The 12228-nt window shown below is 47.5% G+C and overlaps 1 protein-coding gene across 1 annotated transcript in view; it reads right to left on the reverse strand.

The window, feature by feature from the left end:
- ATXN10 (ataxin 10) overlaps positions 1-12228 on the reverse strand; it is a 125303-nt gene that overhangs the window by 63923 nt on the left and 49152 nt on the right. The window contains exons 7-9 of the mRNA XM_079774523.1: positions 10392-10557; positions 4116-4221; positions 2326-2495 (exon numbers count right to left, since the gene is read on the reverse strand). Of these exons, the coding sequence (XP_079630649.1) occupies positions 2326-2495; positions 4116-4221; positions 10392-10557 (442 nt within the window). The remainder of the gene's footprint in view (positions 1-2325; positions 2496-4115; positions 4222-10391; positions 10558-12228) is intronic.

The following is a 12228-nucleotide window of genomic DNA, read 5'->3' on the forward strand; positions in this document are numbered from 1 at the left end:
ACATTTTTAAATTTTAATTTGGATGCTATATTTTTCAGTTTTAGAATTCCCATTTGGTTCGTATTTTTATAGTTTCTATTTCTTTGAATCACGATATCTTTCCATGCATTAAGAGGATATTTTCCTTTACATCCTTGATCACAGTTATAAATGCTTTAAACTCCTTGTCTGCTAAACCTAACATTTGTGTTATCACATAGTCCATCTCTGTTAATGATCTCTTTCTCTTGAGGATTTCCCTGTGTGCTAGTGAGTCTGGATCCTGGCCGTTGCAAGTGCTATGTTGTGGAAACTCGGCATTCCATTGCTCTAAAAACTGTTACATTGTTTTAGCCGGCAATTATCTTAGTTGGACCTTAACTGTAAATTCTTTAGGGTGACCGTTCAAATCTCAATACGATTATTTCATCCTTCGCTTAGCTGCGTGGTGCCTGACCCACACGCATGATCCAGGCATCAGCAGGGATGTAGGCCGTTAGCACGGAGGACTTGCTTTATCCTTTCCAGGATTACCTCCTTCACCTTCCAATGGCTGTGGCTGCTTCAAACTGTCCTTCATTCCTTAAGCAAAAGGTCTGTAGATTTCCATCAGTTTTAACTGCCCTGCATCTCACACACACACACACACACACACACACACACACACTGTGCCTTCTTCCGTGTCAATTCACCTCAGAATCTGCCGTTTGGTTCCACTTAGAGTGTCTTCACAAAGCTGTCTTCTGTCCAGAGTTTCTAGTTATTATCTGTGGGAAGATCGGTCCGGTAGTAGCTCACAGGGCCATTAACCAAAGCAGAACCTACAACTTAATCCCCCCAGATTTTCCCTTTTTCCCACAATGCTGTGGGCGGTGCACTCAGGAAGAGCTTGCTGGGCAGGCTGCTCCTGTTCACGGGGCATCAGCTGGCACTAGGAAACCGAGGTTAGTCACTTCCGAGTTGGTGTCTCGCTCACGTGTCTGATGCCTCGTTCCTCGAACTGGTCTCTTTCTGTCTCCTTACTGCCTCTCCTCCTCCAGGGCTGCTGCACGTGGACTTGGCAACTCTCGGCACGGTGACCGCAGGGAATCCGCTCTGACATGGTGACGGCTTCTGTGAGGCGGGCAACGGGGCCGCCAGGCAGTGTGGGCCACCACCGAAACGGGGCTGGACCGCTCCTGCCACGTTCTGTTGTTCCAAGTAGTCCAAGAGCTCTAGTCATCCCCATTCACATGGCAGGAATACACGCAGAATGACAGGTACCTGTGTGGCCATGCCTGAAGAGTGGAATCTGCCACACATATATTCAATATTTGATGGAGCAAAACAAACGCCACTTAAAGTGTTAGGAAGATACAGGCAGTAGTTCAACATGAAGCATGTGGTCTAATTCTCCTGCCATCATTTTTATTGCCTTCTCATGTTATTGATATAATATTATATTCATTTCAAAATTCCTAGAAGAAATGCTTATGTCGCTATAATCCAAAACGTAGGGCACAGAGATAAATTAAAATGTATCTGTTTTTTCTTAAGATAATGTCAGTAACTGCTGTTGCCGGGCCAGAGCGGCTCAGTGGTTGATTATCGTCCCATGCACTGAGGGGCTGCCAGTTCGATTCCCGGTCAGGGCACATGCCTGGGTTGTGGGTTTGATCCCTAGTCGGGGAGCATACGGAAGGCAACTGATCAGTGTCTCTCTCTCCCTCTCTTCCTCTCTCTAAGCATGTCCTCGGCTGAGGATTAAAAAAGTAATAACTACTGTTTATTGTGTCTACTATGTGTTTGACAATTTCTAAATACCTGCTTTTTAAATACCTGCTTTTATTGACTATTGTCTAAGGACATTAGGTTGTTTAAATGCATAGGCTTAGGACGAAGATCAACAATTTATAAGAAAGGAGACTGACTCAAACACACTAAGGACAAATACAATGCAAATTACAAAAATACAAACCCTAATACAAATAATTATGGCCTTTGATGTTTATCTGTGGGAATATATATATACACACATACACATATCTCAAGCTACTTTCTAAGCGCTGTAAGCTTTCACGCCAAAAAAGTTGATTATTTTCTGATTTTAAATATTATATTCTAAATCAGGCGTCCTCAAACTACGGCCCGCGGGCCACATGCGGGTGTTTTTGCCGTTTTGTTTTTTTACTTCAAAATAAGATATGTGCAGTGTGCATAGGAATTTGTTCATAGTTTTTTTAAAACTATAGTCCGGCCCTCCAACGGTCTGAGGGACAGTGAACTGGCCCCCTGTTTAAAAAGTTTGAGGACCCCTGTTCTAAATGAAGTCACATATGTCTGATACACAGTAAGAAACAGTCTTACCTTGTCTTGGTTATCTTTATTCTTGTAACACATATTTCCGATCAGACGAATGAGATGAGACCGAAAGCCCTCAACCATGTTTGCGACGTCCCCGTCCGCCCTTATGCAAGCACAGGTACTGAAGATGTTTGTGGTGTCGTTGGCAGTTACATGAATCAACCGTAAAAGATCTGTGAGGAAAACAACAAACTTCATTTTCCACAGAAACGCTTTAGTATGTTGTACTAGTTTTCCATAAACGAATCTAATTTATGTTCATGGATTAAAACCAAATACAGGCAGAGTGCTGAAAGCTTCCTTTAAATAATGATTAAAAGGCTCTTCTATTTTTGCTCTAAAATTTTTCATGACTGGCTTTGGGGACATAAGCCATCATGACGACCCCAACTTGGGCTTTCCATTTATCCACAAAGAAAAGTTAGCTGAACATTCCCACCATCTTTCTTAGAAAAAGCTTTCCAATCTCAGCTTCTTGGGGGAGAACGGCTGAGGGCCCCCAGTCAGCTGCGTCCAGGACACCCGCTGTCTGTGAGGAGCCACACCACACAGCCGGGAGCACGGGTGTCCCTCTGGCCAGGCAATCAGACGGCGGCACGTGCCCTCCAGGTGCCGTTGGGCTAATTCAGAAGAGCTGATCAATACCGTCAGACTGTCTGAGCCGCCGTAAGAGCCGAGGAGAAGCCGCTGTATTTGAGTGCCGGCGCACTATCTCATTTAACCAGCTCAGCCAGCCTATTAAAGGCAGTTAGTTGTCTCTCTCCCAATTTATAATGAAGGAATCAGGCTCAGAGAAGCTAGTGATTTCAGAGCCGAGATGGCAGCCTGTGCCTGCCCGGACTCCTAACGCATGCTCTTCCACAATGACTCGCTTCCCAGGTCTGTGGTGTTTTAATGATCACTAAAAGCACTGAATTCAAAAATAAAACACCGATATGAGATTCTAACTATTGTCTAGAGCTCACTGAGAACTCGTCTACCCATTTAGATCCAAATTCATCTTGCTTGGCATCTGAGTCTCCAGAATAATTATAACCTTTTCTAAAGAAACACGTAGCAGCCAGTGAATAGCAGCAGCATAAGCGTGGCTAACCACAAGGAGCAGGCTCCACTTGAATTATTTTGCAAACAGTTTTTTGGCAAAGATGGTAATATTTCACACACTGGCTTCTTGCTTAAAAACAATCCTATACAATAAAAGCATAGTATGCAAATTGTCCCCTCGACCAGGGGGCGGGGCTGGCCGGGGGAAGGGAGGGAGGCCCTGGCCAGCAGCTGTGGTGGCAGGCAGCCAGGGGAAGGGAGGGAGTACCCGGGCAGCCGCTAGGGACCCTACCAGTGTACGAATTTCGTGCACTGGGCCTCTAGTTTTCTATCAACATCAAAGACACAATAACTGTGTAAGGCACTATTCTTCGCGCCCCATAAATGTAACTAGGAAAATTTTTACTAACAAATTTGGTAAAACTACAGTGATATTAAAAATGCTATCATCATCGAAACCGCGCCCCCTCATCATTGCAGGCCCTGGCGATGAGACACCCCCGGGCCCTGTGCGGCAGGCACTGGGACCCTCACGTGCTGCTGAGGCAGCCGGAGTTAAACAGCAGGGCAGGGGCAACAGCCTGAGCTGTTACCAAAACACCGTAATTCCTCCGAGAAAAAACATCCCCCCAAATCTCAGAAATGTAACAATACCCTGAAAATTACAGACCCGTGTTTGAACTGACATTACAGTATGAAAAGTGAGAGATTTCTCGATTAAAAACGGCGGCGTGCGCCGGCTCACTCACCAACGGCTCTCTCCAGCAAGCCGGGGTAGCCCTGCAGGTAGCCGAGCAGGTCGGTGCTGGCGGTCATCTCACACAGGACGTCAAGGAGCCGAATTGTAGCGAGGGCCTCGTGAGAAGAGAAGGAAACACGTTTTAAATCAGGCTAAGAGATCGGACTGCTTTAAATGCTGTGCGAGAATGAACTGTCACAGTGAGTACTGAAGAGTCAGTGCTTCTCACACATCGAAAGAGAGAAACAGAAGCATCAGAAATGACGGGAACAACCGGCTGCGCTAGCAGACACCGCCATCGAGAATGCGATTGTGTGTCTTACTGGAGCAAAGAGCCAGAGCAGCTCTCATCCAAGCAAAAATACCTGCCAGCAGTGCAATGACTGTTCAAAATTACTAGCTATGCACATAACATTTATGCAGATCCTTTCTTTTTAAAGTGTTCCCAGCGAGCAAGTTCTACTTTACAGATACAAATACACCATGAACTACATTAATTTCTTGTCCACAGGAATCCTATAAAATGCTGTGGTGGAAAGAACACTGGCAACAAGAATCTGCATTATTTCTGGATAAATATAGACCTATATACCATATCTTGGTAAGCTGGAAAATATATTATTTGGAAATGCTAGTTCACATAGCTACTGAAGAGTTTATTACCAAATAGATTACATGCCCAAGAAAATACCAACTACCAATGACTAGGGAGTCAAAATAAAATCTTTTTTAAAGAATATATATATTTCTATTGATTTCAGAGAGGAAGGGAGAGGGAGAGATAGAAACATCAATGGTGAGAAAGACTCATTAATTAGCTGCCTCCTACATGCCCTATACTAGGGATCAAGCCGGCAACCCAGGCATGTGCTCTGACCAGGAATCGAACCACGACTCCTGGTTCATAGGTCCATGTTCAACCACTGAGCCACACCAACTGGGACAAAATAAAATCTTAAAATGCAATTTTTGTATAGATTTTGAACCTCATTTTTAAAGTATACATTAGTTGGCAAAATGTGGTAGATGCTATAAATTTAGGTCATAAAGATAACACTCTTCAAAAGCAAAATAAATGTCTTCCTTTTGTTAATTCTAATTGCATTTACGATTCTGTAATTCGGAGATTTAAAATACTATTTGTGTTGAATCTCAAAATACTATTTGTGTTGCAATCTTAAAATACTATTTGTGTTGCAATCTAAACAGCAAGAAACAACACCCATTTTTAATGCCTTGCGTTTTAATTTTATTTCATAGCTTCAATTGCTAGTTAAAAAGTTAGGGGGAAATACTTAGATAAGAAGTCTGACATTACACCAGGTTTAAAAGACTCCAGCAGATCCATTAACTGCACGGCTTCAGCTCCCTCTCTGTTAAGTGGGTAGGTGCCCACACTGTCATCTCCCAATACCCTTTCTCCTTCAAGAAATGGCTGCCTGGTGCTGGGTGCGGGCAGATTCATACAGGGTGCAATACCGGGTGTAAGATACCCAGGACATCTGCAATACCGGGTGGCAGAGGCGCTAACTGAAACTACTAGGACCAGGTCAGGAGAAACCAGAAGCGACCCGAGAGGCCCCGGCAGCAAGCGCGCGTTAGAACATCGGGAAGAACCACGCTGCCGATGACGAGAACAAACCAAGTGGGTCTAGAGCCATCTATATACATAAAAGCCCAGCGACCTGAACGGCGGAACAACCACAAAGACCGGAACGACTGGTGGCTATGACGTGCACTGCAGCAGCCAACCAGCCTGATCCAGACCCCGATCGGCCCCCAACCCCAGCCGGCCCTGCCCCTGATCGGCCCCCAACACCCCGATCCGGGACAGGGCCGGACGGCCAACTGCCCACAGCCCCTCCCCCACAACCAGCTCAGCCCAATGGGCCCCGGTCGGGGTGGGCTGGTGCATGAATTTGTGCACCAGGCCCCTAGTGACTGCATAATAATGAAAACAAAACAAGGCACTTGTCATCTCAGGATGGCATCACAAAACCAGCTCCTTACTCTGAATATTAGTAATCAAGGAGGGGAAACAAAATGTATCTTGTACACTAGTCACCTACTCGCTGATTAGGGGGAGATATCTTCAGAAAGTACTATAGCTAACAAATGAAAAGTGAGTGCTATTTCACAGCCCCGAACCACCGATGGATCTAGGTAATAATCATTAACGCCTGCGAGCATCACAAAAGAGACAACCAGACATTAAGAGCCTCTTGATGAATGAACGGGTCACCAACGATGAAACATGACTAAAAAAAAATCACAACAAAAAACGAACCGGAATCTGAATAAGCATTTGGAACTAATTAAAATTCACAAGAAATTCAAGGAACAGAAGGCCACGTTAAACACCACCATGGAGATCCACTCATCCAAATCCAAACTGTAGAAAACGCCACAGGTCACACAAGCCAATTTCTTCAACAAACAACGAGCACAGAAAAAAGAAGAAAGAGGGATGGGGGCAGGGTAACCTACATAGGAAAGGAGATTTGAAACCTATCAACCAACTGCAATGTATGATGGCCCTTATATGTTCCCAATTCAAAGACATAAATTTGGGGGGAAGTAGACAAAGGAGATAACGTAAGTACTGTTTGATACTAAAATTTAAAAATTTTAAATGGGTTCATTTACTTCACTTATGTGTGAAGACTCCTTATCTTTTAGAGATACATATTCAATTAACTGATGGCCCTGGCCGGTTGCTCGGTGGTTAGAGCGTCGGCCCAAGAACCAAAGGGTCTCGGGTTCAATTCCTGGCTAAGGGCATGTACCTCGGAAGTATGCAAAAATATACCAAAAGACAGAAACAGGTATATTAACGACATAATCTAAGACTATTTTTATAAAGGAAGAGATATGGATAAAATCTCAGGATCTTAAAGCCGAACGAATACATAAATTAAAAGCCAGATGCTATAAAAATGATGGCTTCATTCGGATTTTTCAGACATAGTACTATGAGCAGTTACTGGTTATCTTGTCCTTGAATATGATGGGTAAAGGCAGTGGTTTGCTGGGAAAGTGGCCGATTCCCACGCTACAGATACTCCACGAAGGCCGCTTTCAAGCTACCCATCAGCTCACAAACGCCTGGCCCTCAGGCATCGGTGGCGGCCACACCAGCACATCAGGGTATTTAAATACTCAGGCAAGGGGTCTTGTTAACAATGACCATAGCTTTTTAAACTTGTAAGTGAAAGGGTAACATATATACACTAATATGCACAAGTCATGCGTGTATGTGGATCAATGAATTATCAAAAAGTAAACTATTGGGGCTTTTCAAAAGGAAACTGTCTACAATTTTCTATCACTGAACACGTTAAGCGCCCTGTCAGTCACCGGTGCCTGACACTATACTTTCCGTCCGGAAGACAACAGAGGCCGGGCGCTCACCGTGTTAATAGATAACTTCTCCCACTTCAGAGAAAAACCTCTTTGGAGGAAAGATGTAAAACGTCCCAAATACAGTTACACCAGGTCACTGATTACAATACTGAGCTCATCTATACCATAAATGTGAGAGCCAGGAAAACCCTTAAAGCTGAGCTTTAACAAGCACTAAGCCTCACCTCCCGTGGGTCCTGGAGATTCATTCTAACCTCCTCGCTCAGCTCGCTGCTCCTCCTGCTGGAAACGCGCAGCTCTGTCTCCAGGAAGGCCAGGAAGGCCCGTGAGCGAGGGCCTTCTCTCCCCTCTGTCCCAGCCAATGGCACCCACATACTGGCTTTCTCAGCGGGACCCAACGGGCCGGCACGAACACCAGCAGCCACGTGGCCCCGAGGAAAGCACACGCACGGAGAGCGAGGCGCAGTCTCTGCGGCAGGAGCCTCGTGAACACGCCCTGCATTTGGGGCCGGAGCTCGCAGGCTCAGTCTCCGTCTCCAGAAGCTACGGAGCAGCGACCACACCCCCTTCCCGTCCGGAGAGAGCGGACGTCCAGCCCAGGGCAGCCCCTCGCCTATTCGCCAGTGATTCCCTCTCTGTTCATCATCCTATCCGCGTGGAAGGGACCATGACTGTGTTTCTGAGCTTGGTGATGAAATCAGCCTCACTGAGGCGGAAGTCCCATGCAATAAGACATGCTCTTGCGTCTCCGGTGCAGAGCTGTGGGAATGTCCACAGCCACGTGTAACACTTCCATCGCCCAGGACGTTCCTGCGCGCCCCGCAGCCACCCGCACCTGCCCACTGCCAGCCGGCCAGCGAGCTGCCCCCGCGGGAAGCGGCGCGCCGCGGAGCGCGGTGGGACCAGAGTGCGCTCCCTGGCCCGCCCGGCGTCTTCCCTCGCTCCGTGAGGCTCACCTCGTTCCTGTCTCAGAAATGCATTTCTTTGTACCGCTGAGTAGAATTCCAGAGAAAAACCAACCCAACTTCAAGGCCAAAGGGAAAAAGAAACAGATAAAAATGAAGAGAATTCTAAAGTGGAGAGGGAACCACAATTAAGTAAGCTGGCTAAGCCACGGAAGGACCGGAAGGACGCAGGGCGAGGCCTGGGAGGGTGAAGTGCCGGGCGGAGCCAACCAGGGAGGCGCGTGAACAGGACTCTCCTGCGGGGTCAGGAGAAACACTCTGGAAGGCAATTCGCCAACGTGCACCCAGAGCTTTAAGCGGGGTAAACCCTCCGCCCGGCAGGCCTGTGCCTGGGGCCGCGCCCGGTTAAGGAGCCTGGAGGGGTACAGGCGCTGCTGCAGAAACACAGCCTATACCCTCCTCACAACCAACGCAAACACGGGCCCCTCGACGTCCACTCCCTTAGCTGGACAAGTAAATGCGGATGAATTCTTTACTGAGCGCGCTACACTGGCACTTAAAAAGCCATTAACCAAGTATTGTTCGTTCATTCAGAAAATATTTGCTAAATGCCCGCTATGTACACAGTACTACAGACTTAGTCAAAAATTCCGTGCACATGGAGCTTACATTCAGAAGGAACAACAGGAATTTACAAAAAGATGGCACAGAATCATTTCATTTTAATGTTTGTGTGTGCACATGTGTACATATGCACGTGTCTATTTGATGTTATCTGCCTAGATAAATATATTAACTAGAATTGTTGTCATTAACTCTGAATGGTTGTGAATAAGGATATTGTTTTCCTTTATCTGTATTTTCTTAACTGTTCTAAAATAAGGATACAGTCTTAGTCTATTTAAACTGCTCTAACAAAAACAGCATAATCTATATATATAAAAGGCTAAGTGACCGTCCGACCGGCTGGTACCTATGATGTGCACTGACCACCAGGGGACAGACACTCAATGCAGGAGCTGCCGAGCTGCGGTGATTGGCAGTGGCAGTTCTCGGGTGACGTACCCCGGGAACCAGAGAGGAGGGAGCCCGATTCCTCTTGGGGCCGCGTGATTCCACCTTCTGCTGTGGGTTATGTTGTTGCTGGGGTACTGTCGGCCCCGAATCTGGTTTACTGCACACTTGTGTTTGCGTTCCACACCCTGTACGACAGCAACTTTGCGGAGTGCCCTCTCGCACTCCGAGACCCCTCAGGGGATGTCGGAGGAGAGCTGGTTTGGCCCGATCCCCGCGGGCTAGGCCAAGGGACCCCACCTGCAGGAGGGAGCCCGCTCACTCCGCAGACGACCTTCAAGCCGCCCCAGGTGAGACCGGCCGGGAGGGACCGCGGGAGGTTGGCTCCAGGGCGTGTCTGGCCCATCTTGCCCAGTCCTGCCCCGCCGGCCAGCACCTAGGACCGCCTGCATTAGTCCCTGCACTGGAGCCAGCGCCGTGAGCCGGAACAGCCAAGCGTGAGTTTTCTTTTTCTCCTCCAACCCCTCCCCCCGACCCCCCTTCCCCACGCAGACGCCCTTCAAGCCTCTGCGCTGCTCCAGGAATTTAATTCATTTCCTTTCAATGTGCACGAATCCGTGCACTGGGCCACTAGTATGGCTTACAAACAAGGGAATTTATTTCTCGCAGTCCTGGAGATTTATGTCCAAGATCAGGTGCTGGCGTGGCTGGTTTGGGAGGAAGTCTTGCGGGTTGCAGACTGGCGGCTTCTTGCTATGCCCTCGTGTGGTGGGAGGGGCGAGGGATCTTTCTGGGCACTAACCCTATTCATAAGGGCTCCATCATGACCTGATCACGTGCCAAAAGCCCCACCTCCTAACACTATCAACTCTGTCATTAGGTTTCCAACACGTGAAGGGGGAGGAGAGCCATTCTGGCTACTGCGATATTACGCAATCTCTTTTAAAAGCTTGTGGAAGACTTCGCATCGAGGACCCCGTGGAGGGGGAAGTCTGGCTTCTCACCTCGTCGTCGTCATGCTGCCCGGCCGTCAGCTTCAGCACCACCCTGCACTGGTCCACGAAGGTGCTGGCGATGAGCTCGGCGTGGCCCAGGAGCGCAAGCGTGTCATCCTTGGTCAGAGGCTCCTCGCCCGCCATCTTGGCTATGAGAACGTCCAGGAGGGTGACCCTGTGAAGCAAAGACTTTACAGGAACACGCAATACTGGGACGCCACCGCGCTGAGAACATCAGAGACCACTGTCAGAGAACGTTTTACTCTTTAACTTCCGTACTTTGCTTAGTGTCTAGCTGGGGAAACAAGGTTTGTGAATAAAATTAACCCTCAGCAATCATCTGTTTTTTAAAAAATCTTGATTTCTTTGATATGGTGAGGCTACAGAAAGAAGCCCCTTTTATATCGTTACTTGGAGCACTAAAATAATTCAAACTCCAGAAATGCACCAACAATAATAACAACAGCAAAGTTAAATGGGCAACATGCACTGCTTATTTTTTTTGTTTTTTCAGGAAATGTATACTTAATCATTCTCCTGAGTGATCAGAACTATAAAACCAACATTCACTACTTACTAGAGCAAAGCGCTTCCCACCCACTTTCTCACTTGGTGCGCACAGAGCTGCGAGGAGGCGCCGCCTCACGCCCCGGGGGGTGAGAGCCACGGCAGGAGCGGTCTCCGCTCCTGGGTCGGTGCCTTAGCTGCTCATTTTACTGTCTTTCTTGGGAAGGTTGGCTTTTTTGTTGGTTTCATCATTTTAGTTTACAAAAACATAAATCTGAAACCCAACCTATGCCATTTTTTATATCAGTATTTAAATTAACAATAAATATTTTTATTCAACAACCTTTTTCCTTTTCGTAGAAAAAACAAAGCATACACAGGGCAATCTATCCAGCATAAACCAAGCATGTTCCTCAAAACCCTATTCTGGCCTGGGATTGTGTGTACAGTCTTTACTTCTACACCGGAAAGGGGCCCGCTCCTTTAACCCGAAGTGGTCAAATGTGTCACAAAGTGTGTGGCTGATGAACCTGCTTCCACGTGTGTCTATGTGCCACTCAGAGGGCATGAGGAACAAAAGGACAACTCTCGCGCCAGAATACTTATGGTTGATGTTTCTTGAAAACAAAGTTCGCAGCAGCTAGAAATCTGGCTGAGGCCGTATAACTACGTGTAGTATGAACCACAAGACCCACCTCCAGCAAAACCTATCTCCCAATGGAACGGAGGGTGAGGCTGTCATTCAGGTCTTCATTCATTCACTGAACTAGCATCGGCTGTCTGGTCATGACGTCTAAACCACCATGCCTGACACATCAGCGTTAGAGAAACACATCGTATTCAGGAGACATAAGCCACCGATGAGAGAATGATTATCTTGTCGTCAAGGTATTCACTTCAAACGTCCTCATACAGAGTACTGTTGGGCGTCTTTTACGTTTTTACATACAGCACCAGTTACCCTAGCCAAGGGCCTTCCGGAGGCGGCACAGGGCAGTGTTATTAAGACCGACTCCAGAGCCAGGCTGCCGTCCCCCGCAGTGAGGCCTGGACAAGCCACTAACCTCTCTCCCTCCGTGTGTGCACCTGCCACGCAGGACAACAGGCGTGCCAGCCTCCGAGGCTGACAGTGACCGAGCTGCCCCGGTGGCGCTTGGGACAGGGCCTGACTCACCTAACAGGAGCTGCGGACAAATTCGTAGGAGAAAAAACTGTAAGTGCTTTCCCTGATCATGTATTCACAGTAAAAGCAAGGACTACCCATAATGCCAAGTGCAGAAGAGGGGAGGGTGGCTCTTAGTGGCATTTGTAGATTTAGGATGTGGCCATTAGATGCTAA

Source organism: Cnephaeus nilssonii (genome assembly GCF_951640355.1).
Source record: "Cnephaeus nilssonii genome assembly, chromosome: 6".
NCBI classification, from domain to species: Eukaryota; Metazoa; Chordata; class Mammalia; order Chiroptera; family Vespertilionidae; genus Cnephaeus; species Cnephaeus nilssonii.